This window comes from Schistocerca americana, chromosome 9 (assembly GCF_021461395.2).
Source record: "Schistocerca americana isolate TAMUIC-IGC-003095 chromosome 9, iqSchAmer2.1, whole genome shotgun sequence".
Classification (NCBI taxonomy): Eukaryota; Metazoa; Arthropoda; class Insecta; order Orthoptera; family Acrididae; genus Schistocerca; species Schistocerca americana.
Genome location: NC_060127.1, coordinates 9,985,299 through 10,013,098, shown reverse-complemented (window position 1 = coordinate 10,013,098; position 27,800 = coordinate 9,985,299). Strand labels below are relative to the sequence as shown.

At 40.1% G+C, this 27,800-nt stretch overlaps 1 protein-coding gene across 3 annotated transcripts in view; it reads left to right on the top strand.

Annotated features, from left to right (window-relative positions):
* LOC124551273 (mitochondrial 2-oxodicarboxylate carrier-like) overlaps positions 1 to 27,800 on the top strand; it is a 90,482-nt gene that overhangs the window by 28,919 nt on the left and 33,763 nt on the right. For 2 of the 3 annotated variants that reach the window (XM_047126273.1, XM_047126272.1), the window contains exons 2-4: positions 5,975 to 6,092; positions 22,069 to 22,292; positions 24,013 to 24,075. In XM_047126273.1, coding sequence (XP_046982229.1) covers positions 6,047 to 6,092; positions 22,069 to 22,292; positions 24,013 to 24,075 — 333 coding nt within the window. In that variant the 5' untranslated portion in view covers positions 5,975 to 6,046. Of the gene's footprint in view, positions 1 to 5,974; positions 6,093 to 21,325; positions 21,357 to 22,068; positions 22,293 to 24,012; positions 24,076 to 27,800 lie in introns of those variants that run through there. The other variant, XM_047126274.1, reaches the window with a different exon arrangement.

Sequence of the window (27,800 nt, the reverse complement as noted above, 5' to 3'; positions counted from 1 at the left end):
TTCTACGAGCGCTATATGATTCCATGTTGGGACTAGGTTTATATTTAGTTCACCTGCTATATTTAGAAAGTGATTATTAAATACTGTACATATATGCGACTTATCAGTAACACGAACATTTCCACTACGCACTGTTTCTGTATCCTCGACCTGTCTCTGCAGACCAGCCACTTCCTTTACGACTGACCATATGGTTTTAATTTTATCCTGAGACTTAGCTATTCTATCTGCATACCACATACTTTTTGCCTTCCTAATAATTTTTTTAAGAACCTTACAATACTGTTTGTAATGGGCTGCTGCATTTAGATTGACTGTTTCTAACGTTTTGATATAATTGCCACTTTGTTCTATAAGATATTCTTATCCCTTTAGTCAGCCACCCAGGCTGCCTGTTTGTGCTAGTACCCTGTTTTGAACGTTCTAACGGAAAGCAACTTTCAAAGAGCACGAGAAAAGTGTTGAGGAAAGCATTATATTTATCGTCTACTGTATCAGCACTATACACATCTTGCCACTCTTGTTCCTTGATAAGGTTTACAAAGGTCTCTACAGCAACTGGATCAGCTTTCCTAAAAAGTTGATAACTATATTTAACATGTGTTGCAGCACAAAAATATTTTAGAGTTAAAATTTGTGCATCATGATCTGAAAGGCCATTCACCTTTTTGCTAACAGAATGCCCTTCTAGTAATGAGGAATGAACAAAAATATTGTCTATGGTTGTTCTACTGTTCCCTTGCACTCTCGTTGGAAAGAATACAGTTTGCATAAGATTATATGAATTAAGGAGGTCTACCAGCATCCTTTTCCCAGCACAATCACTTATACAATTAATATTGAAGTCACCAAATATAACTAACTTTTTGTATTTCCTATAAAGTGAACCAGGAACCTCCTCTAGCTTTAGTAAAAATGTTGTGAAATCGGAGTCTGGGGATCTATAAATAAAAACAGTAAGAAGTTTAGCTCTACTAAATTAACCACACCTGCACAACATTAAAACACCTTTTCAGTGCAGTACTTTGAAACGTCAATTGACTCAAATGGGATACCGTTTTTCACATACATGGCTACTCCCCCACACCGCAAAGAGCTCCTTCTCAACAGGAAGACGTTCGAAGCAATTGATCGACGTCTTAGGGAGCACGGAACATTCCAGCCTATGACTCGCAACTGGGGAAGACCTAGAACGATGAGGACACCTGCAATGGATGAGGCAATTCTTCGTGCAGTTGACGATAACCCTAATGTCAGCGTCAGAGAAGTTGCTGCTGTACAAGGTAACGTTGACCACGTCACTGTATGGAGAGTGCTACGGGAGAACCAGTTGTTTCTGTACCATGTACAGCATGTGCAGGCACTATCAGCAGCTGATTGGCCTCCACAGGTACACTTCTGCGAATGTTCATCCAACAGTGTGTCAATCCTCATTTCAGTGCAAATGTTCTCTTTACAGATGAGGCTACATTCCAACGTGATCAAATTGTAAATTTTCACAATCAACTTGCGTGGGCTGACGAGAATCCGCACACAATTGTGCAATCACGTCATCAACACAGATTTTCTGTGAACGTTTGGGCAGGCATTGTTGGTGATGTCTCGATTGGGCCCCATGTTCTTCCACCTACGCTCAATGGAGCACGTTATCATGATTTCATATGGGATACTCTACCTGTGTTGCTAGAACATGTGCCTTTACAAGTAAGACACAACATGTGGTTCATGCACGATGGAGCTCCTGCACATTTCAGTCGAAGTGTTCGTACGCTTCTCAACAACAGATTCGGTGACCGATGGATTGGTAGAGGCGGACCAATTCCAAGGCCTCCACGCTCTCCTGACCTCAACCCTCTTGACTTTCATTTATGGGGGCATTTGAAAGCTCTTGTCTACACAACCCTGATACCAAATGTAGAGACTCTTCATGCTCGTATTGTGGACGGCTGTGATACAATACGCCATTCTCCATGGCTGCATCAGCGCATCAGGGATTCCATGCGACGGAGGGTGGATGCATATATCCTCACTAACGGAGGACATTTTGAACATTTCCTGTAACAAAGTGTTTGAAGTCACGCTGGTACGTTCTGATGCTGTATGTTTCCATTCCATGATTAATGTGATTTGAAGAGAAGTAATAAAATGAGCTCTAACAAGGAAAGTAAGCGTTTCCGGACACATGTCCACATAACATATTTTCTTTCTTTGTGTGTGAGGAATGTTTCCTGAAAGTTTGGCCGTACCTTTTTCTAACACCCTGTATAAAGGAAAAGTTGATGCTCGAATATTCAGTCAGCCATCTTCAGTCATACAAACGTCTCAAAAATGAGATTGACAGGAAGTGCAAAATGGCTAAGCAGGAATGGCTAGAGGACAAATGTGAGGATGTAGAGGCATCTCTCACTAGCGGTAACATAGATACTGCCTACAGGAAAATTAGAGAAACTTTTGGAGAGAAGAGAACCACTTGTATGAATATCAAGAGCTCATTCTGAAACCCAATTCTAAGCAAAGAAGAGAAAGCAAAGAGGTGGAAGGAGTATATAGAGGGTCTGTACAAGGGTGATGTACTTGAGGACAACATTATAGAAATGGAAGAGGAGGTAGATGAAGATGAAATGTGAGATACGATACTGCGTGAAGAGTTTGACAGAGCACTGAAAGACCTGAGTCGAAACAAGGCCCTGGGAGTATACAACATTCCATTAGAACTACTGACAACCTTGGGAGAGCCAGTCCTGACAAAACTCTACCATCTGGTGAGCAAGATGTATGAGACAGGCCGAATTCCCTCAGACTTCAAGAAGAATATAATAATTCAAATCCCAAAGAAAGCAGGTGTTGACAGATGTGAAAATTACCGAACTATCAGTTTAATAAGTCACAGCTGCAAAAACTAACAGAAGCCGACCTTGGGGAAGATCAGTTTGGATTCCGTAGAAATGTTGGAACACGTGAGGCAATACTGACCCTATGACTTATCTTAGAAGAAAGATTAAGGAAAGGCAAACCTTCATTTCTAGCATTTGTAGACTTAGAGAAAGCTTTTGACAGTGTTGACTGGAATACTCTCTGTCAAATTCTAAAGGTGGCAGGGGTAAAATACAGGGAGCGAAAGGCTGTTTACAATTTGTACAGAAACTAGATGGCAGTTCTAACAGTTGAGGGGCACGAAAGGGAAGCACTGGTTGGGGAGGGAGTGAGACAGGGCTGTAGCCTCTCCCCGATGCTATTCAATCTGTATATTGAGCAAGCAGTAAAGGAAACAAAAGAAAAATTCGGAGTAGGTATTAAAATCCATGGAGAAGAAATAAAAACATTGAGGTTCGCCGATGACGTAATTCTGTCAGACAGAGCAAAGAACTTGGAAGAGCAGTTGAACGGAATGGACAGTGTCTTGAAAGGAGGGTATAAGATGAACATCAACAAAATCAAAACGAGGATAATGGAATGTAGTCTAATTAAGTCGGGTGATACTGAGGGAATTAGATTAGGAAATGAGACACTAAAAGTAGTAAAGGAGTTTTGCTATTTGGGGAGCAAAATAACTGATGATGGTCGAAGTAGAGAGGATATAAAATGTAGACTGGCAATGGCAAGGAAAGAGTTTCTGAAGAAGAGGAATTTGTTAACATCGAGTATAGATTTAAGGTTCAAGAAGTCGTTTCTGAAAGTATTTGTATGGAGTGTAGCCATGTATGGAAATGAAACATGGACAATAAATAGTTTAGACAAGAAGAGTATAGAAGCTTTCGAAATGTGGTGCTACAGAAGAATGCTGAAGATTAGATAGGTAGATCACATAACTAATGAGGAGGTATTGAATAGAATTGGGGAAAAGAGGAGTTTGTGGCACAACGTGACTAGAAGAAGGGATCGGTTGGTAGGACATGTTCTGAAGCATCAAGGGATCACCAATTTAGTTCTGGAGGGCAGTGTGGAGGGTAAAAATTGTAGAGGGAGACCAAGAGATGAATACACTAAGCAGATTCAGAAGGATGTAGGCTGCAGTAGGTACTGGGAGATGAAGAGGCTTGCACAGGATAGAGTAGTATGGAGAGCTGCATCAAACCAGTCCCAGGACTGAAGACCACAGCAACAACAACAACATCTGGCGAGTGGTCCGGACACTTGGATGATGTCGTCCGGGATACCGAGCAGCATACGTTGCACACGCCTGTTGGCCATTTTGATCACGATATCCATACATCAACACGATATCAACCTTTTCCACAATTGGTAAATGGTCCATTTTAACACGGGTAATGTATCACAAAGCAAATATCGTTCGCATTGGTGGAATGTTGCGTGATACCACGTACTTACATGTTTGCGACTATTACAGCGCCATCTATCACAAAGCGAAAAAAGTGGTCAAACTAAATCATTCATATTTCCATACATACTACACGAATATGTAATAAAAAATGGGAGTGTCTATTTAAAAAAACGCAGTTGATATCCGTTTGACCTATGGCAGTGCCATCTAGCAGGCCAACAACAGTGCCATCTGGTTTCTCCCTTCAAGCTGGACGAGTTTCATTCTTTGTAGCTTTTTCATTTGATGCTTATTTTGTGAGATATTTGGCACGGTCACTATCAATGGACCACCCTGTATAAAATTTTTTGGGCTCTAGATGGTTAACAAGGGAAAGTGGGTTCAAAACATGAATAAACAAAGCAAGAAAGTCAGTTGACTCTGTTATGCCCATAGAAACATCCCTCATCTGTAGACCAGTGATGCATTACTTTGGATATTTTTACTCCTGTTGTCATATGCAATTATCTTCTGGGGCAGTGAACCTACAGTAAATAAAATGTTTGTTCATCAAAGAGAGCATACAGAATACTGTTTAGAGGAGATAACTGTACATCTCACAGAATCTTTTTTAAGAATGTCAGAATTCTTACATTCATTTTTCAACACATTTACTCCATCGCGACTTTTGTTACTGACAGTAACCTTAGTTTAAGCACGGCTGCAAGCTACACACAAACAGTACAAGACACAAAAATAATTTATACATAGACTTTTTGGTAGAGTTATGTATTCTGGTGGGAAGGTATTGGAACTCTGCCATTATATAGACCTGAGAATCCAGTTGTCCTGTTAGCTGTGTGACAGGTACTAGTGTGCTATGATTGGACTCAGTTTTTACAAATGTAGCTACCTATTTTCTCATGACCATGTAAATATTAAGGTGCAGCTACTTAGTATCACTGAGGAAACAGCAGCTTTTTCCAAAGTAATCACTTTATTTCTTTTGACTTGATTAAATTTTTCTGTCATAAACACTAAAATGACAGCTCACTGCTAGAAGCACACAGATTAACTTTCTACAATTTCCTTGTATTTTGTAAATGTATACCATGACTTGTTCCACTTTGCAGAAGGTTTTTCTTCCCGAAGGGACTAAACGAACGAGTGAATACGCTGTGACCTTCATCCATGTAACAACTGCTGCTACTGCTACTACTGCTATTACTACTACTGCTACTGCGTCCTACATGTTGTACATGGAGCATAGGAAAAAGCTTAACACTGTGATCACACCCTAAGGGTCACAGTTAATCTGAACTGATTTTTATTGTTACCAACAAATGCCATTAGAAAGTAAATGTAATGGAAGTGAATGTAAGTATACCAAGGTCCTTGAACACCACTCTGCAAAATGTGCAATCATCTACTTTACATAACATTCTCCCTGTTCAGTTTTGATGAATAAACATTGTTTTAATTTAGGTGCACCGCTACTGGAGCTAACAGCTTGCTGTTCATTATTTCTTGTTGTGACACTACCCGAGATAAGGGTGGTATATTTTCGACAGTGTGAAACTGGAGAAGCTATGTTTTCCCAATGCTTGTGCAAAATGAGTCAAGAATTTGCACACAAAGTAATAATAGTATTTACTGTGGTCACGGCTCGTTGCTCATTAGGATAACTACTAGTAACGTCTGTATTGTTGACAGATATTGCATGTGACCAGTTGAAGAGAGGCTCATTTCGGTGTGTCTCAGTGGAAGGGACGTCCATAGCTGAAGATGTCGGACAACACTGCAATGATGATAGCCGCAGGTGGCATTACAGGTAAGTTTTCTTACGGACTCCTCAATTTGTAATTGGCTGTCCCCTCAGTTCGAACAATACAAAAATATCAAAATGATGAAATTTAAGTTTTAAAGCAACATTTCTTCAATTGCACTTCAATTGCACATGTAAGTGCGATGAGTCAGTGCGGAAAGACAGCACTGAAGAATTTGAAAGCTGGTTGTTGCATGACTTGGAAGAAGAAGAAGAAGAAGAAGAAGATGATGAAACAGGATATAAAGGGCCACTTTTAAAGTAAAGTCTAACTTTAAGAGTGGTGAATTTGTATTTCTTCTTGAAATCAGTGATTTACAAAAGTTGACATCTTTTTTACGTGTGGTTTTGACCACATTTAGTTCACAGGATAAAATTACACTTCATCAGCATGAAGCCATATCACAGTCCTAATTTCCGGTGTCTGTTCACGACCATGACTCTACAAAGACACGCTCTAAGCAAAGTAACACAAAGATATCACATCTCGCTGGTGCAAAGAATCAAATATGGAAGTTTACTACAGGCTCGAGTTAACATTTTTTGAGAGGTCACCTCCAGTTTGTATTGATGGTTTTCTGGACCTATTTCTAAAGTGTAGGCTGGTGCCTCATCTTCAAGGTCTCTGTGACAATATTGTTCGAAGTGATTAAGTGAGGCCATACGGTGTCGCCTTTGCTTTGCTGTCTGTTGCTCTGGCCAACACATTCTCTGGATCTCTCACACAGTGAAAACTTGTGGTCGAGGGACTGATACTCACCAGTCACTATGATTGATGAACTCTGGCATGGGGCTCAATTGGACACTCGGTCCAACCAGGTTAAGGCCGTAGTTGCTGTCAGAGGTTACAGCTCTATGTAATGAATTGTGCACTGCTGTACAGTCCAAAATCACATACTATATATGCACATTAAGTACAACTGGATTATTTACTATTATATCTGGCGTTGGAGTTTTAAAGGCAAGCTGTGTACTGAAAATATATGTGTAAACATTGTTACAAGGTAAGACAACAACAAGAGAGTGACACTCAGTAGCTGACAGGGAAATAGCTTACTCATTTATCACCGCAGCTTAGGTTCTCGGCTGCTGCTTCTTCTTTTCATCTGCATGTAATGAATTAGGTTACTTGCTGTCCAGGATTCATCTTCTGTGTGGTCTTCCCTCGTTCCTTTCAGCTGATTGATGAAATTGCCTCACTTGTCAATGTCATCTTTTCATCTTTTGTCATCAATTTGCACCAAATGATTCTCACATTTATGTCTATGTTACTGTATTTTATTCTTTAGAATTCTCACTTATCTTTTTATTTTTCCTTTTTTGCTAGTGTAGTAAATATCAGAGTACAATAATTATGCTCTGAAAATAAACGCACTAGACAAAAAGTTAGCAAGTTTCTTCAGGTGCACTGTATCCAGCTGATGATACTCACTAATCGTCAGATCCTGTAGAGCTACCAAATTATGGGGATTTTGACTGCAGCATGTAGTGCTCATTTTCAATGGAAATGATTTCTTTAACTGAGATTTAATATTGTTTTTCTGTTATCTTTTCACTGCTTGACAGTCACCTTGTATGCAGCTATTATGGACTTTGTCTCTTCCATGCGTAATTATCACTGTAAGGAAATTTAATACTGCATTTCTTACATTGTTTTGTCTATAAATGTAAATTGATTGACTGGATAACATGTAGCTTTTGTCAGATCTTAACATCTGAGACATATAAGTCTGTTCAAAGAATGAATGAATATGAGTGACATTTCATTTGCCTGATCAGTCTTAACTATTGTAAAAAATATTTATATTCTGTGAGGATTTCACACCTCTCTGAAGTAGAGCGATGATGCTAGGAGCTTCTGTATTCACATCTGCACAAGTACTTCCTTTCACGAAGGTGCTGCAGTCACCGCCCCATCTGGAAGACACACGTCATCTCTTGGCATGATTCCACGTGTCCAAATGAAATAAAAAATCTGCACAATATTTGTGCTCTTCTCTACTATAACTTGTTTTACTGCTTTCATTCCCAAGTATCATTTCTCCATAACAACACGTACGGAACACATCACTCCTCTGGGGTTATATGTAACACCAGACACATTATACACCTGCTGCTCCAAATAATGCAAGAAATTTCCTTTGAGATTAAGATTTGAGGATTTAGAGCAGGGGTAGTCAACCCTTTTTTATCTACTACTCACTTTTATACCTTTTTGGTAGTAAAATTTTCTAGCAACTTATAAAGTAGGAAATAACTTTATGAAATGTATAAAACAGAGCTATAGTAAGTTACAGCTTATAATGTTGGGTTGGTGCAAAAGTTTCTAACCTTTTTGCGTAAGTTTAATAAACACATAACACACACATAGTAGAGACTTTGGTTGTCAGTAATATATTCTTCTTCACTATTTACAATAATCTACAACGCTGGGGTAACGTTATGATTCCACGACTGGAAGTTGTGTGGTTTTGTGGTGAAGAACCTGTTGAGGCATGTTAAGCACTTATTTTCATCCAGAAATGAAGTTCCTTGAAGAATGTTTGATAGAGAATGGAAAAGGTGAAAATCTGAGGGTGCCACATCAGGTGAACAAGGTGGGTGCAGAATGACTTCGCAACCCAACTCCTGTGTAGTGATCTTTTGTGGTTGTATGCAGGTCATTGTGTCGGGAGTTGCTGCTGTTTTTTGGGCTCAGCCATTCCTTTCTTTTCCTGATGTTACATAAAGACACTATTTCTTAACACCAGTAATAATACAGAATAGGAATGGTCAGCCTATTTCCTCGAACCAGTTGATGATGAACAAGCCGAGATGCACAAATGGGGACATTTTGATTTTTATGATTTTGGCTCAGAGCGTTCGGGTACCCCTACACCCGGTTTTTGAAACTTCCACATTCCGTGCAAATGCCGTACAATGGTGGAATGATCACAGTTCATCACATTTGCCAGTTCTCGGTTACACTGATGTGGATCATTGTGGATTAATGTGTTTAAGTGAGCTTCACGAAACCCCGAAGGCCTTCCTGATACTGGAGAGACACTAATGTTAAAATGATACTCCTTAAACCGAGAAAACCATTTTCTTGCCATGCTCTGTCCAGTGGTGCTATCACCATACACAGTGCAAACAGAAGAATACATGGGAAATGTTCTGATTTCTCCACTTGGCACTCCCATTTTCTAGTGTCCACAGCTCTGCTCATTATCTCCAAAGGACAAAGTGACAAGATGTAATCTCAGATAGCAACAGTGAACTAGAAATAAAAAATAGCAAATGATAAATTAAGCCACAGCTGTGAGAACACCAACATGCAAAACAAAACCGCTATCAATTATGCACCAACATAACAATAATTAAATAGCAAATATTTCATGCCCGAATTTTATGAATACCTAATGAAAATTATTTTAAACGCCTACTGCATACCATCCACTGTGAAAGCTGGAGGGCCCTCTAGCGGGCGATAGGGACCATGTTGACTGTCACTGGTTTCGAGGGCCACTCGAGGTGTGAGAGAGTTCCCGAGTGGGTGTTTGTTGAACCGGGAATGTGTGTGTGCAGCTCTGTGGACACAGCCATTGTCATGTTGGAAGACAGAGATGTGCACTGCATACGGTCTCATCATGAAGATGTACAAGAAAGTTTAATGTTCATTCACCAGGAATGCACAAATAAACATCACGGTTGATGTTCACCGTAACTTGAACGAGTGAGCCCGAGTCGTCGTAACGAAAAGCACACCCGAGAGAGCATCAGGGAACAAACTCTGGCCTGTCCTGCACCCTCCACACACTGTGGTCGAACACATCACTAGGCTATTAGTCCACTTGACACTTCGCCTCGTGTTGTTTGAGCAGAGGCAAATTCATTACTTGTCAAACCACAGTAGACACCTCCACTCAGTTACTGTGCTGTTTGGCCCACTGGAGACTTGCAGCTTACTGTGCCGCTGTGAGCAATGCTATATGACTTCAGATGTCCATTCTGTACAGTTTCCTTCACAGTATTCTCTCAGGAACTATAGCAGTTGTCACCTAAATAAGCATCTCGAGGTTGTGCTGTCACAGCGTCAGGCACAAACTGCTGTAATTTGTCCACTTTACAGCTCTGTTGCCATTTACGTGCTATGACGACAATGGAGGTCAGCGCCACCTGCATTTTCAGTGTTTCCGTGTGATATTGTGTGTTTGCGTGTGGTTTCTCTCTTCTGTAGAAAGGTGCGTTGACTTGTGTGTTATAGTGGAGGTAAGGAAGGAGCGAGGGTCCAACTGGTAAAGGATGACAAGACATTTGAAAATAAACTAAGATTGTTTTATTCAACATACTGAAGTTTTTTTCCCCCCTGATATGGCTGGCACTAAAGAAGCCAGGAATAATATAAATTTTGCACAAATTAATAAACTGACAGTAAAACCTCGTTGTGTTTCCGAATCAACTGTATTCCGTGTAAACAGTGCAGTGATGTCGGCAGAGTCTCCAGATGTGAGCGTGTACTTTGATCCTCCAAGAAAGGGATACAAACAAAAATGGAAATCTACAGAATTTGATGATTTTTTTAAAAAAAAAAGTTTACTGTGGAGAAGTGTACTTGGTTACTGCAGCATAGGAGAGCATCTGACGGATAGAAAAATACAGGGTGATCTCTGTGAAATAATTCCGTTTTTTGGCTTCACCGGTTATTTGGTTTTTGGCTCAGAAAGTGTAATGATGGACGAAAATTTTTAATGAGACACACATTGGAACAGTAAGGTTGAACTTTTTGTGTAGAATGCACTTAATGTGTGTTGACGACAACTGTCTCGTAGTATTCTTCAGTAAAACTTGGGTTTCACAAAACCATACAAACAAATATCTTTCACTCTACTGCAATGGAAATAGTGGGCTGAAAATATGTACAGTTACTTCTGTAAGGCATATATTGGCAATTTGGGTGCTGGGTGCGGCAATTTGGGTGCTGGGTGCAGTGATGAATGGTCTGTAATAGCTGCAAATTAAAAAGGGGTAATTGGAAGATCGAGAATATTCACTGTCTTTTAGGTGAGCTGTCGGAACTAAAGTCCTGGCGGCAGCATACGATTAATCACGTACTATCGCACATGGAGTCTCTTGTAAATAAAATGCAGTCTTGGGTGACATAATACAATATATATGTTACCAAAATTAATTTTACAGTTTTCTTAGTAACTTTCTCACTGAAAGTTTCTATTAGGTCCAACAGAATGCAAAGTCATCAGCAACGACATTTTTCATTACACAGGTGGAAAAGTTTCAAACCTCTAAGTTATTTTATTCTGACTCAGAATACTTTTCTGTTTTCACAGTGAAATATGTACCACGTGCATCTAAAAACATTGAAAATGTTCCTATATTTTTTTAATCCAAATATGTCAGTGGTTTTTTCACATGTTGAAGTAAAAAATTATTTTTCTCCAAAATTTTGTGTAACGTTAGTTTTTATTTTCTTTCATAGCAAGGAAATTACTCTGTAATACTGTAGATTAAAAATAGAAATCTCTAATATTTTTTCAGAATTTTTTATTAACATTGGAAATTATCACTAACTGGCACTGCTGTAAGATGGTGAGATGATCCTAAAGTGTCTATTTTGATGACAGCCCCTATAGTTCACTTGTGCCTGCATTTACTGACAGCAGCAATTCCTGTCAGTTCAAAACCGGTTGTCATTGATGAGATGTGACGTTCTTCTTTGTTCCCTGTCAGTTAGGATCTTTTTGTGCCCACTGTTCTGATGGTCCCAGTTCATGACTGGGAGTGATAGCCCATTCCTCATACAAGGGTAGTTTGAACAGTTCTCAGAACGGAGTAGAAAGGAATGACTTACCTCAGTGAAATATTTTTATTTTGCAATCTAGACTTCCCATAAACTACTGCACTTGATCTGGTGATGTTCCTATGCCTCGATCCAATCTCAGATATTTGATTCCTCCAGCTCTGCAAAATATCTATCATCTTCAGCTGTCAGTTTATTATTAAAAGAGAATCTCTGTCCACTGAGGTAAATTTTAAGCTCGAGGAAGAGATGGAAGCCTGATGCAGCCAAATCAGGCAAAAAAGGTGGTTGTGGCAACAATTCGTGTCTTAGTTCATATATTTTTGCCGTGGCTGTGATACTCGTGTGTGGGTGCATTGTCACTATGAAAGATGACTTTCTCTGTTGCCAAATTGAGTCTCTTTTTGTGTATCTTTCACTGTAGTCAGTCGGTAAGATTGGTGTAGTATTATTCTGTAATTATTTGACAAGTGAGAAAATAATGTATTCGGCAAATGCCTTTCACATTCCAGAAAACTGATGCCTTGACCTTTGTGGCCAACTGTATTGCCTTTGCTTTCCTTGCTGACAGTTAATTGTCATAATTCCACTGTTTTGAGTGGTATAGCAGTTTCCACTGTTTTGAGTGGTATAACAGTGGACCCATGTTTCACGTGCAGTTACTAACCAGTGCAGAAAATCTTATCAGTTGCTCTGAGAACAAGTGAAACATTGTTCGGACATTTCCATTTTGATCCATTTTTGAGCCTGGACTCTTAAAGAGTCACGACATCAGTCTGGCAGTTATTTTTCTCGTGTCTGATTTCACTGTTAAAATGTAACAAGTGCTTTGAGGTGACATCCCTACATCTTTGGCAATTCCTTGCAGTTTCAGTCAGTTATCCTCTGTGACCATTTTATGCAATTTTGCAGAAATACTAGGGGTAGTGGCATCACACTGCAGATCACCATCCGACTCGTCCCTCCATTCTGCAGCAGTCAAATGAGGAGGAGCAGAGTCCCCCATTGTGTTCTGGAAATCAGCACAAATTTCCTTCATTTTCATACTTTCTTTATGAACTACATAATCACTCCTTGAATCTCGGGTTTTTGCCGTCTTCAGAAATCACTTCACGGGATGCCCACACCGTAGATCTCTTATCGAGAGCACTAGTGCGGCACATGTTTATTTGTAAATTACGAAATATTATTACTGGGGTACATTGTCACCCTACCATCGACATCCGGTGGTGATTCTGCAATTTTCAAACCACCCCTGTTGATGTGTCGAACAGCCTGCATTGATACCGACAGATCGAACCACTCGATTCACATTGTAATGACAGGCACATCCAAACACTATGGCTCCTTCCTACCATTCTGTCATGTCCTCAAAATGCCAGTGCTGGAGGGCAAGATGACTGTCTGGTGCCTGTCCTACACCATCTTAGCGACCAGTGTGTTCTTTTAAGGCGTGAAAATTTTTTTTTTTCTCGTGTGTTTATATCTTACATAAGACGACAGATCCATTTTATATCTGCTTTATATATTTAGTACGTTGCAATTCATGAGCTTCCACTTGGAACTGATTCTCAACACAAATAATTTCATATAATACAAGTAATTTCACTGAGGTCTTGTTGTTGTTGTTGTTGTTGTTGTTGTGGTATTCAGTCCTGAGACTGGTTTGATGCAGCTCTCCATGCTACTCTATCCTGTGCAAGCTTCTTCATCGCCCAGTACCTACTGCAGCCTACATCCTTCTGAATCTGTTTAGTGTATTCATCTCTTGGTCTCCCTCTACGATTTTTACCCTCCACGCTGCCCTCCAGTACTAAATTGGTGATCCCTTCTTGCCTCAGAACATGTCCTACCAACCAATCCCTTCTTCTAGTCAAGTTGTGCCACAAACTACTCTTCTCCCCAATTCTATTCAATACCTCCTCATTAGTTATGTGATCTACCCATCTAATCTTCAGCATTCTTCTGTAGCACCGCATTTCGAAAGCTTCTATTCTCTTCTTGTCCAAACTATTTATCATCCACGTTTCACTTCCATACATGACTACACTCCATACAAATACTTTCAGAAACGACTTCCTGACACTTAAATCTATGCCAGTCTACATTTTATATCCTGTCTACTTCGACCATCATCAGTTATTTTGCTCCCCAAATAGCAAAACTCCTTTACTACTTTAAGTGTCTCATTTTCTAATCTAATTCCCTCAGCATCACCTGACTTAATTCGACTACATTCCATTATCCTTATTTTTGCTTTTGTTGATGTTCATCTTATACCGTCCTTTCAAGACACTGTCCATTCCATTCAACTGCTCTTCCAAGTCCTTTGCTGTCTCTGACAGAATTACAATGTCATCGGCAAACGTCAGTTTTTATTTCTTCTCCATGGATTTTAATACCTACTCCGAACTTTTCTTTAGTTTCCTTTACTGCTTGCTCAATATACAGATTGAATAGCATCGGGGATAGGCTACAACCCTGTCTCACTCCCTTCCGAACCACTGCTTCCCTTTCATGTCTCTCGATTCTTAGAACTGCCATCTGGTTTCTGTACAAATTATAAGTAGCCTTTCGCTCCCTGTATTTTACCCCTGCCACCTTCAGAATTTGAAAGAGAGTATTCCAGTCAACATTGTCAAAAGCTTTCTCCAAGTCTACAAAAGCTAGAAACGTAGGTTTGCCTTTCCTTAATCTTTCTTCTAAGATAAGTAGTAGGGTCAGTATCGCCTCACGTGTTCCAACATTTTTACATAATCCTAACTGATCTTCCCCGAGGTCAACTTCTACAAGTTTTTCCATTCGTCTGTACAGAATTCGCATTAGTATTTTGCAGCTGTGAGTTATTAAACTGATAATTCGGTAATTTTCACTCCTGTCAACACCTGTTTCTTTGGGATTGGAATTATTTATTATATTCTTCTTGAAGTCTGAGGGAATTTTGCCTGTCTCATACATCTTGCTCACCAGATGGTAGAGTTTTGGCAGGACTGGCTCTACCAGTAGTTTTAATGGAATGTTGTCTACTCCCGGGGCCTTCTTTCGACTTGCGTCTTTCAGTGCTCTGTCAAACCCTTCACGCAGTATCATATCTCCCATTTCATCTTCATCTACATCCTCTTCCATTTCCATGATATTGTCCTCAAGAACTTCGGCCCTGTATAGACCCTCTATATACTCCTTCCACCTTTCTGCTTTCCCTTCTTTGCTTAGAACTGGATTTCCATCTGAGCTCTTGATATTCATGCAAGTGGTTCTCTTTTCTCCAAAGGTCTCTTTAATTTTCCTGTAAGCAGTACCTATCTTACCCCTCATGAGATAAGCCTCTACATCCTTACATTTGTCCTCTAGCCATCCCTGCTTAGCCATTTTGCACTTCCTGTCGATCTCATTTTTGAGATGTTTGTATTCCTTTTTGCCTGCTTCACTTACTGCATTTTTGTATTTTCTCCTTTCATCAATTAAATTCAGTATCGCTTCTGTTACCCAAGGATTTCTACTAGCCCTCGTCTTTTAACTTAGTTGATCCTCTGCTGCCTTCACTATTTCATCTCTCAAACCTACCCATTCTTCTTCTACTGTATTTCTTTCCCCCATTCCTGTCAATCGTTAGCTAATGCTCTCCCTGAAACTCTCTACAACCTCTGGTTCTTTCAGTTTATTCGGGTCCCATCTCCTCACATCCCCACCTTTTTGCAGTTCATTCAGGTTTAATATACAGTTCATAACCAATAGATTGTGGTCAGAGTCCACATCTGCCCCTGGAAATGTCCTAAAATTTAAAACCTGGTTCCTAAATCTCTGTCTTACCATTATATAACCTATCTGAAACCTTTTAGTATCTCCAGGCTTCTTCCATGTATACAACCTTCTTTCATGATTCTTGAACCAAATGTTAGCTATGATTAAGTTATGCTTTGTGCAAAATTCTACCAGGCGGCTTCCTCTTTCATTTCGTAGCCCCAATCCATATTCACCTACTACGTTTCCTTCTCTTCCTTTTCCTACTGTCGACTTCCAGTCACCCATGATTATTAAATTTTCGTATCCCTTCACTACCTGAATAATTTGTTTTATCTCATCATACATTTCATCAATTTCTTCATCATCTGCAGAGCTAGTTGGCATATAAACTTGTACTACTGTAGTAGGCATGGGTTTCGTGTCTATCTGGGCCACAGTAATGCATTCACTATGCTGTTTGTAGTAGCTTACCCGCACTCCTATTTTTTATTCATTATTAAACCTACTCCTGCATTACCCCTATTTGATTTTGTATTTATAACCCTGTATTCACCTGACCAAAAGTCTTGTTCCTCCTGCCACCGAACTTCACTAATTCCCACTATATCTAACTTTAAACTATCAATTTCCCTTTTCAAATTTTTTAACCTACCTGCCCGAGTAAGGGATCTGACATTCCACGCTCCGATCCGTAGAACGCCAGTTTTCTTTCTCCTGATAACGACGTCCTCCTGAGTAGTCCCCACCCGGAGATCCGGATGGGGGACTATTTTACCTCCGGAATATTTTACCCAAGAGGACGCCATCATCATTTAATCATACAGTAAAGCTGCATGCCCTCGGGAAAAATTACACCTGTAGTTTCCTCTCACTTTCAGCCGTTTGCAGTACCAGCACAGCAAGGCCGTTTTGGTTAGTGTTACAAGGCCAGATCAGTCTATCATCCAGACTGTTGCTCCTGCAACTACTGAAAAGGCTGCTGCCCCTCTTCAGGAACCACACGTTTGTCTGGCCTCTCAACAGATACCCCTCCGTTGTGGTTGCACCTACGGTACGGCCATCTGTATCGCTGAGGCATGCAAACGTCCTCCAACGGCAAGGTCCACGGTTCATGGGGGGTACTGAGGTCTTCATATACCGAAATTACCCTCCCGACCTCGTCCAGGAACAGGTCTCCTATGCCTTGTCTCTCCAGTGACCACGACGTCCCACTGTGCGGCCACTAAGGAGCACTCGCCTTGTGGCTCGGTACCGTCCGTGACTCGGGCAACTGAATCGAATCTCCACCAGGATTTTGACCAACTCTCCTTGTGCCCTGAAATGAGGAGTGTCCTACCCACTGTTGTTCCCACTATCTGCCCCATCCCTCCCATATCAGTATTCCAGCACAAACCAGACTGCACAGTACCCATTTCTGTCCCTACTACCAAGTGAGGTGGCACAGTGGTTAGCACACTGGACTCGCATTTGGGAGGACAACGGGTCAATCCCGCGTTTGGCCGTCGTCATTTAGGTTTTCGGCGATTTCCGTAAATCGCTTCAGGCAAGTGCTGCAATGGTTCCTTTGACAAGGCACGGCCGACTTACTTCCCCATTCTTTCCTTAATCTGATGAAACCGATGACCTCGTTGTTTGGTTTCTTCCCCCAAATCGACCAACCGTTCTGTCCCTACTGCACCCCTGCTCCCAATTCTTTGTCCCACGGCTTATATCCTTGCATGCAATAGACCTCAATGTGAAACCTGTCTCGTACGTCCTCCCACCAGCACCTACTTCACTCCAGTCCTGTCATAGGCATCTCCTATTCCAGTAAAGGCAGGGCTACCTGTGAAAGCAGCCATGTGATTTGCAAACTAAGCTGCAACCATTGTACCATGTGGTATGACAAGTAAGTAGATGTCTGTCGGTGCAAATGATCACTCACAAACGGGCATTGAGAGACAGCTGGACCGTTCAAGTTGCTGAATGTGCTGCACAACATGATGTACTTCATTTTGACAATTGCTTCATAGCCTGTGCCACCTGGATCCTTCCTGCCAACACCAGCTTTTCTGAATTGGCCTGGTGGGAGCCCGCCCTAACCTTTTCGTTGTTCCTGCAACCCCCCTGGCTTCAACCTTCGCTATTCTCTGTTCTCCACCTACCTATCACCTTCCCAGCTCCCACACCAGCACTACACATGCCTCCACACCACCATTGCACGCACTATTCTCTTCCCCTTCTCCACTTCTCTCCTCTGCCTTTTCTGCTCCCCCTTCCCTCCTCTCCATCCACCTATCCTGTCCCCACCACATCCCTTTACATTCTCACAGGCAGCACAGTATCTTCTCCCACCCTGTGCCGCCTCCGTATCCCCACCACCCAGGACTGCTGCTTATGTCAGACGTTCCAGCCTGCAGTCAGGCCACAGCAGCCAGAGACAGTGACCGTGTGTGTGTGTGTGTGTGTATGTGTGTGTGTGTGTGTGTGTGTGTGTGAAAGCTGAAATGTGTAGTAGTTTTCTCAGTGTGCCTGTCTGCAACTCAATGCCTCATCTATGTGGCAAGTAGCAAACCGTGATTTTCATAATATTGTTGTAATTTCGTTTAATACATGACATCTTCATAAAATTCTTTGAAGGAATATAAACATTTTTCTGACAAAAAATATTTTAATTTTGTGCTCAAATTGCTCCCTTACGTATGATAAGAAAATTTAGGTGAATTTTAAATGAAGTCAAACCTCCAATAAATGGCTCTGCTCTATAATTTTTAGTATTGTTGAAAGCAGTTCTTTTGTCATAGTGCTGTTATCCTCTCCACCAATGCATTTATTTCTTCATTTTGTTGGGCCACAAAAGGTATAATCAATTTTTAAAAAGAATAAGGAATATACTATTATGTATTGATGTTACGCAAAAATTTCATGCCTAACTCGTGTATGAGTCTTATTGCCATGTTCTGTAAGACCAATTTTCAGTTTAAATGTATGTTCACAACACAGCCCTATAATACAGTCCCATAGTTAAGAATAGCAAAAATTGTCCCAAAATCTAAATTTGTAATATTTGGCTGAGAACTACCTTTGACTGCTGAGTGAGAAGCTGCAGGCTTCTACCAAGTTTTTCCATATTCAGAATAATGTTTACTTGTCGGGTTGTTCTTGAATTATAATATCACAGTATGTCCAATATCCTTGTAAAAGCAATCTATGAATGAATAATACTACTGCTACAACTACTACTACTATACATTGATTTGGTCAGAACAACCAATTGTAAATATCATGAGCTTGTTAATTGTTGAAAGTATTTCAAGTCCAACTCAAACAACCAAAAATGTGTACTTTTGTCACCAGATGTCTTTCTTTTCATTGATATAAAACATCATCTGTTGTCTCTAATGAAATGGATAGCTTGATTTCTAGATAATTCATTATGTAAGACGTTGCTCATAGTATTTTATGTCTGATTTTCGTTCACATCAGGAAGTATCAACGCACTCCTAGGAGAAACAACGTCACCAGTGCATCACATCGACATGTCCAAAAATCATCTTCAGTCTGCAATGTGGACATATGTCTACAGCTGTCATTTTGCAACATAACGATGTTCGACTTAGTACTGCTTGTGCAACAGTTTCATCTGTCACTGGTCCACATTTCAGTACTTTTACACACTCCGCCCCCCCCCCCCCCCCCCCCTGCACCCTGATGCTCACTTTACGTTGCCTGCAACTCATAACCAAAAGGGTGAACCACAGAAAGAAGAGATGAGAGGGAAGAAAATTAGTTCCAATGAAGAGTTGCACCAGGTGACACACGAGGTGTTTGAGCATACAGACACTAGAATTTTTTTCCCAGAGGAATCTTCTGACTTCCTGTAAAATAGAGGAGGTATCTTGAATGTCAGGGAGACAGTCTCAAAAAGTTATGCACATACGTTCCATTTTTCATCAGTAAATCACACACAAAGAAAAAAGTGTCATTTATTTCTACAGAAAGTAATACTGGTCAGAAACCAAAAGAAAAGTTTTTAGTTATATATACAGAAACCAATACTCATTGAGACATGGACTGTTTCACTTGTGACAGGTAATGTGTAGTGTTTGGTAGTGCAGGCAGGATTCAGAAGAGATGGCACGTTGTATTTCCACAAAACGTGTGGGCAGGTGCATATCCTCGAGCAGTTGTGGAAACGAGGCATCAATATCACTAGTATCGATGCATCTGTGGGAATTGTTTCTGACAGGCGCGTAGGACCAAATAGATTAACAGGTGCAGTGTATCATCATTTTCTGCACAATGCATTACCAGTGCTATTGGAGAACAGTACCCTTGTAGAAAGACAGCAACTGGGGCACCATCCCCACTTCTTACACGTTGTTTGCAGTTTTTCACACCTGAGGAGGTCCGGTAGTGTGATTGTCGCCCCTCTGCCCCCTCCCCTTCTCGCCGCTGCCCCTTAGTAAAGCTGTATCATTTTATACAGACAACGGTCTTCAAAATTGTGCTGAAAACTATTAACGAGCTAAATATTTACATTTTGAATGTTTGGCTGTGTTGTTTTATAATGTTTTCCAGAAATTGCCATCAGAACATTTTACATATTGTATACAAAATTGCATTTTATTAACGAGATTCTATCTTCCTGGATTTACCACTATTGATATGACTGAATATAAGTCTTCAGAAGACTTGGGGTAATGAACTTTTCTACTGCAGTTCATTATATTACTTCAAATAGTGTTCTGTGATAATTAATATACAGTAAAACTGGGCAGCTTTGTGGCATTTTTAGCACTTTTTAACATAACATTACACAGATATGTACTGCAACGTTTAATTTCCTCGTATTTGGAATTTCATAACATTTAACCTTTAAGTTCGATAGCAGTGAAGTCTGATATACGATAAGGTATTTCAAACATCGAATATTAAATGTCACAAAGTTTCTCTCCAGCTCTGCATAACTTTGTGACGTGAAGTCTGAGATGAGGGAAGTGGAGTTAAATTCATCAGTCTCGAAGATGGCCTGCTTTAGGTTCTTTTAGCTTTGTTACGTATTTGTGCTATTTTATGAGTTTTGTTTTACCCACACACAGTAAAATGTTTTCATCATTTCTGAATTTGGCTAGATTTCTTCTTATAATGTTCTTAAAATTGAAACAATTCTAGACTTATCATCATTGATACAAAATAAAAATGGAAAAAAGACGAAACTGCATTAAGCAATGTAATTAAACAAAACTCTCACACATGTAGTTATGCATCTGTTCAGTGGAACCAGCTTACAACATTTACATTTAACAAAGTGCCCTCTAAGCGAGGTAGTTATTTCAAATTCTTAGACATTTAACAAGTTCAGCAGCATGGAAAATAAAAAATAAAAAAAGGTCACAATACTTTAAATACAATATTCTGAGCATCTCTGTTATATTTAGAAACAAAGTCATAATGTAAGATAAAACTGTCTTTTTTAGTGAACTATTCACAAACATCCCTAATTTCTTTAATGAGACTTGTTTTTTATAATTTTCACACTTCTTTCTGCAGGTGTGTGTGCTGTCACAAAGTTACCCCTATAATCTGCAGAAATAATTTTTTTTTCTTTTCTATGGCTGTAGAAAAATTTTATAAAATTCAGCTCGTACACAGTGGTTCGCACATATCACTTATTTATACCAACTTACCTTCAGTTCGCAGCTTCCATCACTAATAGCAGCATTGTGGAGAAATGCACTGCAGCAAAGGTAAATGTTGAAAACACACTGTGACAGAAGTATTTGTCGAATGTTGACCCAAGTTACAGTATACAAGAATAAAAAGCTGGAACAATTGTAATAAACATTTTTGGAACAGTGATTAAAAAGTTTTTAAATTTTTTGTTTTTAAAATTCAGTCTTAATCACATCAGGTATGTTACAACAACATACGTGATATCACAGCAGCTGAGAAGTGTGCTCCACCTACCATCTTCGAAGGATGCCATGGGTCTGATGTTGGTCATGTGATATGACTGAAACCGGTCACCTATGTTCTTGTAACGTACGTGGTGTGATTAAGACTGAATTTTAAAAAGCTGGAACACACTGTTATCACAAAGTAATACCTTGCTCACAATACTGCCCAGTTTTATGGTATTATGACAGGAAGAAACATAATTGTTAATATACAACGAGTTAATAAAACTGATGGCATATCACGTGCTTCAGTAGAAGCCTGTATCAGCTACTACTATATGAAAATCTAGGGTTGTTATATTACAACTACCCAAGTGAAAGTGAGGCACTTTCTAGCTTTAGGAAATATAGCACCTTCCCTGGGGGATAGTGTGGGGAGGGTTAAAAAGAAACTGCAAGTCAGTCATTTTTTATGTATATAGTTTACCCGTTTGTCATGTTTATTTTGTTCAAGATTTTACACGGTCACATTACTCTTACCTGGACGTGCACAATGTTACAGCATTTATGGAAGTATGCGTTATGCACCCCCTTGACGTGGTGAAGACGCGTTTGCAGCTGCAGCACTCACCGGTGGCCGGATCCACGCCCAAGGGCGTAGCCCAGTACTACTACACTGGCGTTGTCAACTGTGTTCGGACTGTCTACCGCCAGGAGAGCTTCCTCTCACTGTGGAAGGGAGTTGTCCCTCCCGTACTCATTGAGACTCCGAGGAGAGCAATGAATGTGAGTCACTCAATTTGCTTCTGAGATAATCTCTTCCTAGTATAGTCACTGCACTGTAGTTTTATATAAGTATTCACCTTATTTTGTATGTTTTCTTTCAGAACTATATGTAATAATTTTGCTTCAACCAAAATTGTTGTTAATAATAACTACTTAACTGATCTTCAGAAAAACATTAGGTCCCATCCTTTCATATCAACCCCACACAAGAATGAGTAATGGCTGGTGTGTGGTGCATGTTTCAAATAAGGAAGTTCCCACACCACACCCTGTATAACCAGTTCATAAATGTACAGCAAGGGAACATTTAGTATAATGAGGAGATTATTTTTAAGTAGGTGGCACGACATTCTTTGCTTTGCATTGTGCAATTTCTAATGATGATGTTTGAAGCATTAATGGTTGGGACATATTGTTCAAGCTGCCTCAAAATATAGTTCTGGGTATATTATTATTGCTTATATTCATGCTGGTTTGCATTGTATAATCTCATCAGTGCAAATGCCAGGCTGTTTCATATATTTGCAGGGTCTGAATGTGTGAGCTCCATGACATGTTTATGTCCCATACCGAGCGAGGTGGTGCAGTTGTTAGCACACTGGACTCGCATTCGGGAGGACGACGGTTCAATCCCGTCTCCAGCCATCCTGATTTAGGTTTTCCGTGATTTCCCTAAATCGTTTCAGGCAAATGCTGGGATGGTTCCTGTGAAAGGGCATGGCCGACTTCCTTCCCCATCCTTCCCTAACCCGAGCTTGCGCTCCGTCTCTAATGACCTCGTTGCCGACGGGACATTAAACACTAACCACCACCACCACCACCACCACCACCCACCATGTTTATGTCCAGTTGCATTCGTAGGAATTTCCTGCAAATCCTGGTTTTTGTAATGGATTCGAAATTCATTTAACTTTCTTTGTTTTGTTTAAAACTGCATTAACTGATTTTTTTCTGTTTTAATTTTAAACCATCCAGGTTAAATCAGTTGTCTAATTTTATGTCGCATTTATGGCAGTTTGAGGAATTTAGTTAGCACTGGTAGTTTCAATGGTACAGATGTATCACTGAAAAGAGAACTGAGTGACAGTCATTATTAAGCAGTAGATCATTTAAGTAAAATGCAAACAAAATGGAGCCTAAGGCTGAATTTTGGGGATTTCCTGTGAAATAGTTTTTCCAATCCGAAGCATAATTGCCTCAATCTGATGTTATAACAACTCTTTTTCTTCAACTAATAATGACAGAAATCTAAGGAGGCAAGTGTTAGATTTCTAGATATGTGCAAGGACATCTAATTTTGGCAGGCTACATGCAGATACTATTTAAAAATGTGTAGCAGGCTGGCTATGTCATGGTGGTTAAAGGGCATAGCACACAAATATTGCAGAGCAACTTCAGTACGCCAAGCAGAGACTTGGAATCATATGGGGCACTAGTATACAGACAGCCTATCCATCCCATGTATTCCTTTGTTTTTAAATGTTGCAGATATTGTTCAGTGACACATGTGTTGTTTTCCCAAATTTCAAATCCTTTTTTTTTTCTTGCGCTCATTATAGTATTTAATTCATTTGGTACTTGTGTCTGTCACAGGTATGCTTATTTGCTTGTAATTGATAAATTTCTGTTCTTTTTTGCATATTTCACTTACATCTTGTAATTTACGACTGACATAGTGTATTGCGTATCACTAATCTGAACTAATTATCTCATATTACAGTTTCTTCTCTTTGAAAACTATGAGCAGTACCTCTTGTTTGGGGCTGAAACAGCAAAACCATTGGTAAGTATAACATGTTGTAGATTGATCCTGTTTTATACTACTTTTATTAACAATGTGTTTATAAAAGAAATGTGGATCTGTAAATAATGGAAGGAGTAAAAAATAAGACTATTTCTTGTATTTTAGTTGTAGACCACTCCGACTCACCATGTTGTTGAGACAGCCTAATCTACAAGTACAGTAAATGAGATCGAAAGCATTGCAAAACTTTCCCTCAGAGCTAGAACCTTTTCTAGGCAGCTCATAAAACTGTTGGGTATATTGACAACATCCTCAGATGTCATATGAACTTTGTTGTCAACAATCAAACACAGTTTGAAAATAACAGTAATATTCATAAATATAATACTAGAAAGAGTAATGGCGTACACTATCCTTCCCTCAGCCTTGGGGTAGTGCAGAAATAAATGAATTGAGCCATAAAAATATTTGACCCCCCTATCCATTTGACGTAAAGAATTCGACAGATAATAAAATGAACTTAAAATACAAACTGAAATTGTGTATGCTTGACAAATACAAATTGAAATTGTGTTTGCTTGATACGTACAAACTGAAGTTATGTATGCTTGACAACTACTTCTACTCCATGGAAGAACTTCTCAATGAGTAATAATATGGTGTATGAATCTATTGTGGGGGAGGTAGTACCAATAATACAGGGTGTTTCAAAAAGAATGACATGATTTTGAATGGCAGTAAATATAAAACATTGGGATGTGCCAGAAAGGAAGAGTGTGTTGGAATGGGCACGGTCTAGAGCAGGATCATCCAAGAATTGCCCCAGGCAGTGTAGTTCAGCATCCCGGCCACGACCGCGTGTCGCTAGTGTCGGCATAGGAGCGAGAGAGAGAGAGTTGCGGAGTGAGTGAGACCGCACAGCACTGCTCTGCGGTGGACTGTCCCGCAGTCAGATCCAATGCAAACAAGATAACAGAGGAAGCGCACCTCTGTAAAAGAGGCCGATGAGCGGTAAAACAAGCAAACGATTTACTGTTTAGGTAACAACTAGTGCCCGTGTGGCAGAATTACTACTCAAAGCTTTAGACGACAATATCCAAAACAAGAATCGAAGAACATCTGAGTTGTTTTCTGGGCCACAGGTTCATTCTATTAGTACTGCACATGCACACTTGTCATATGTACAGTGGGCGTCTTCTGAAAAATATATCAGTTTCTTAAATGAACTAGAGTCATAAATATTCTATTTTAGAAATAATTTTCTGTAAGGGATATAGAGTCTAATTCTTACTGTTAGCAGTTACAAGTAAATATTTTTTGTTATACTTTGGGCTACATCTTTTTGTATCCCTTTTCAGAGTTTAGAAATCGGATCCTTAGTTTCTGTTTTGTACGTAATAATTTTAAACGACCAAGTTTGAAATCTTACTAAAAATATAATTAAGGCTTTAAAGCTCTTTAATACGTACAGTTAACATTGTTAAAGAAGACAATTAACATTTTACACTTTTTTTCTTTTTTGAGGAAACGGTTTTGTCTATGTTTGGTTCAATATTCCCTGACACTGATAACCTCAAAGAATTAGTCAAATTTTTATTGCCAAGTTATGAACGGTTCTTAGTTTTAGCAAGCTTTAAAAGAGAGAAAAAGCGCTCACAGATATACTTGGAACCAAACATTGAGAGAACTTTGGCAGCGTGCTTGTGCAAAAGAGGATATTTCTCTCGTGGAAGACAGCTGTAAAAGCCATCCAAAGAAAGTGGTCCTTGAGGCGGATATCGCACTGCAGGTCAATCAGCTCTAGTTGACGCAGTTGTGAAACTTCTTTTTTTAAAATCTTATGGCACTTAACTGCTAAGGTCATCAGTCCCTAAGCTTACACACTACTTAACCTAAATCATCCTAAGGACAAACGCAAACACACCCATGCCCGAGGGAGGACTCGAACCTCCGCCCGGATCAGCCGCACAGTCCATGACTGCAGCGCCTTAGACCGCTCGGCTAAGCACTTGTGAGACGTCCTATGCTGAAGGGAAAAGGGGCGAACAAATATATCTGAGGCCGATTGAAGCTCACTTTATCTCCAAAAATCTGTTTTCAAACCGTTCTTGTAATTTGCAAATGATTTCAACATAATCTGAAAAATCCGCATCTTCTTTAACGCTATGTAGTGCAGGAAAGTGTCCACAATTCTTCTTGTGCAATTGTTTTTCCCAAAAAATAAGTTTTTTTTAAATGCTTCAATCATCTGCACTAAATCAACAACATAGTGATTTTCGCGTTGGAGTGAAATGTTCAAAGAATTTAAATGACCAGTAAGGTCACTCAAAAAAGCCAAATTCACCACGGACTTAAGATCACAAAGTAATACTTCTGGACGTCCTTTCATTTCCAAAAAGGTATTTATTTCACCCCTCAAGGAGAAAAACTGATGAAGCACCTTTCCTCTGCTCAGCCATCTTACTTCGGCGTGGTAGGGGATGTCCGGGTATTCCGCCTCGATATCAGCCAGAAATTCTTTTAATTGGCGATGGGTGAGTCCTTGCGATCGAAGATAATTAACCATTCGAAGAAATGTGTCCATAACATGTTTTTATGTTGACAATCTTCTCACAAAGTGCCTCCTGGTGTATCAGACAATGGACTGCCGCGAATAAGGAACAGCCGACTGTCATATCCCTCGTAGCGCAGGGGCTCCATCCGTTGTTACACTGGTCAGGTGTTCCCATTTTAAGCCCATTGACTCTAACACGTTTTCCATGGCTAGAAAAAATATCCATGCCTGTGGTTGTGTCTTTTAATGGTATAAGAGCGAGAAATTCTTCGGCGAGACGCAGATTGTCGTCAACACCTCGAATGAATATGACGAGCTGAGATATGTCCGCAACGTCAGCGGACTCGTCAAGAGCGATAGAAAGTGAAATAAAGTTTGCCGCTCTCTCCATTAATTGCTGCTCCATATCTGAGACCTTATCTTCTACTCTGTGGGCACGAAGCGCGCGTACAGTGGCATGGCGAGGCTCGGCAGGCGGTCCGCACGGCCAGCTAAGCGACACGGCTCGGTCACTGCGACAACAAACGAATTCTCCCGGGGCGCTGGCCGTGGGCGATGCGGGCGCTAGCGCCCCAGGAGCGCAGTTTGGACGAGCCTGGTCTAGAGTTTCAGAAAATAAGCGTTAGATGTCAGTCAATGTGTTGTCTCAGTTAGCAGTGAGTCAGAAGTGAGATGACATCTGCTCAACAGAAAGTGTTTTGTGTGCTGCAGTTTGCAAAGACTGAGTCATTGATTTTGGTCCAGAGTGCTTTTCATTCATGTTTTAGCATTGATCTACCTGTCCCAAAAACATTTGTCATTAGTATTGCCAATTTGAAGAGACAGTGTGCTCGTATGAAAGTAAGAGTCTAGGTTGATCTCGCACTCGGTGGAAAGAATTCGATAAATGTTTAAGCGAGGTCCAAAAGTCTGCTTGCCACACAGGCAGAGAACTGACAATGCCTCATACGACTGGGAAATGTTAAGACATCATTTGGTCTGTAAACCATACAGACTACAGTTAGTGCAAACTATTTGGGTTGATGATGAAAGGAAATAGATTGACTTCAGTAGTGCTCTGTTCAGGGTTTATACGACCCAGGAGATCCGGAAAAAATCCGGGAATTTTTTCATCTGGGAGAAATCCAGGAATTTTTATTGTTTTAGTTTTCAGTTAAATTTTTGTAACTTTGACTGGTAAGAACCAATACTCTACCAAAGAATATTACTG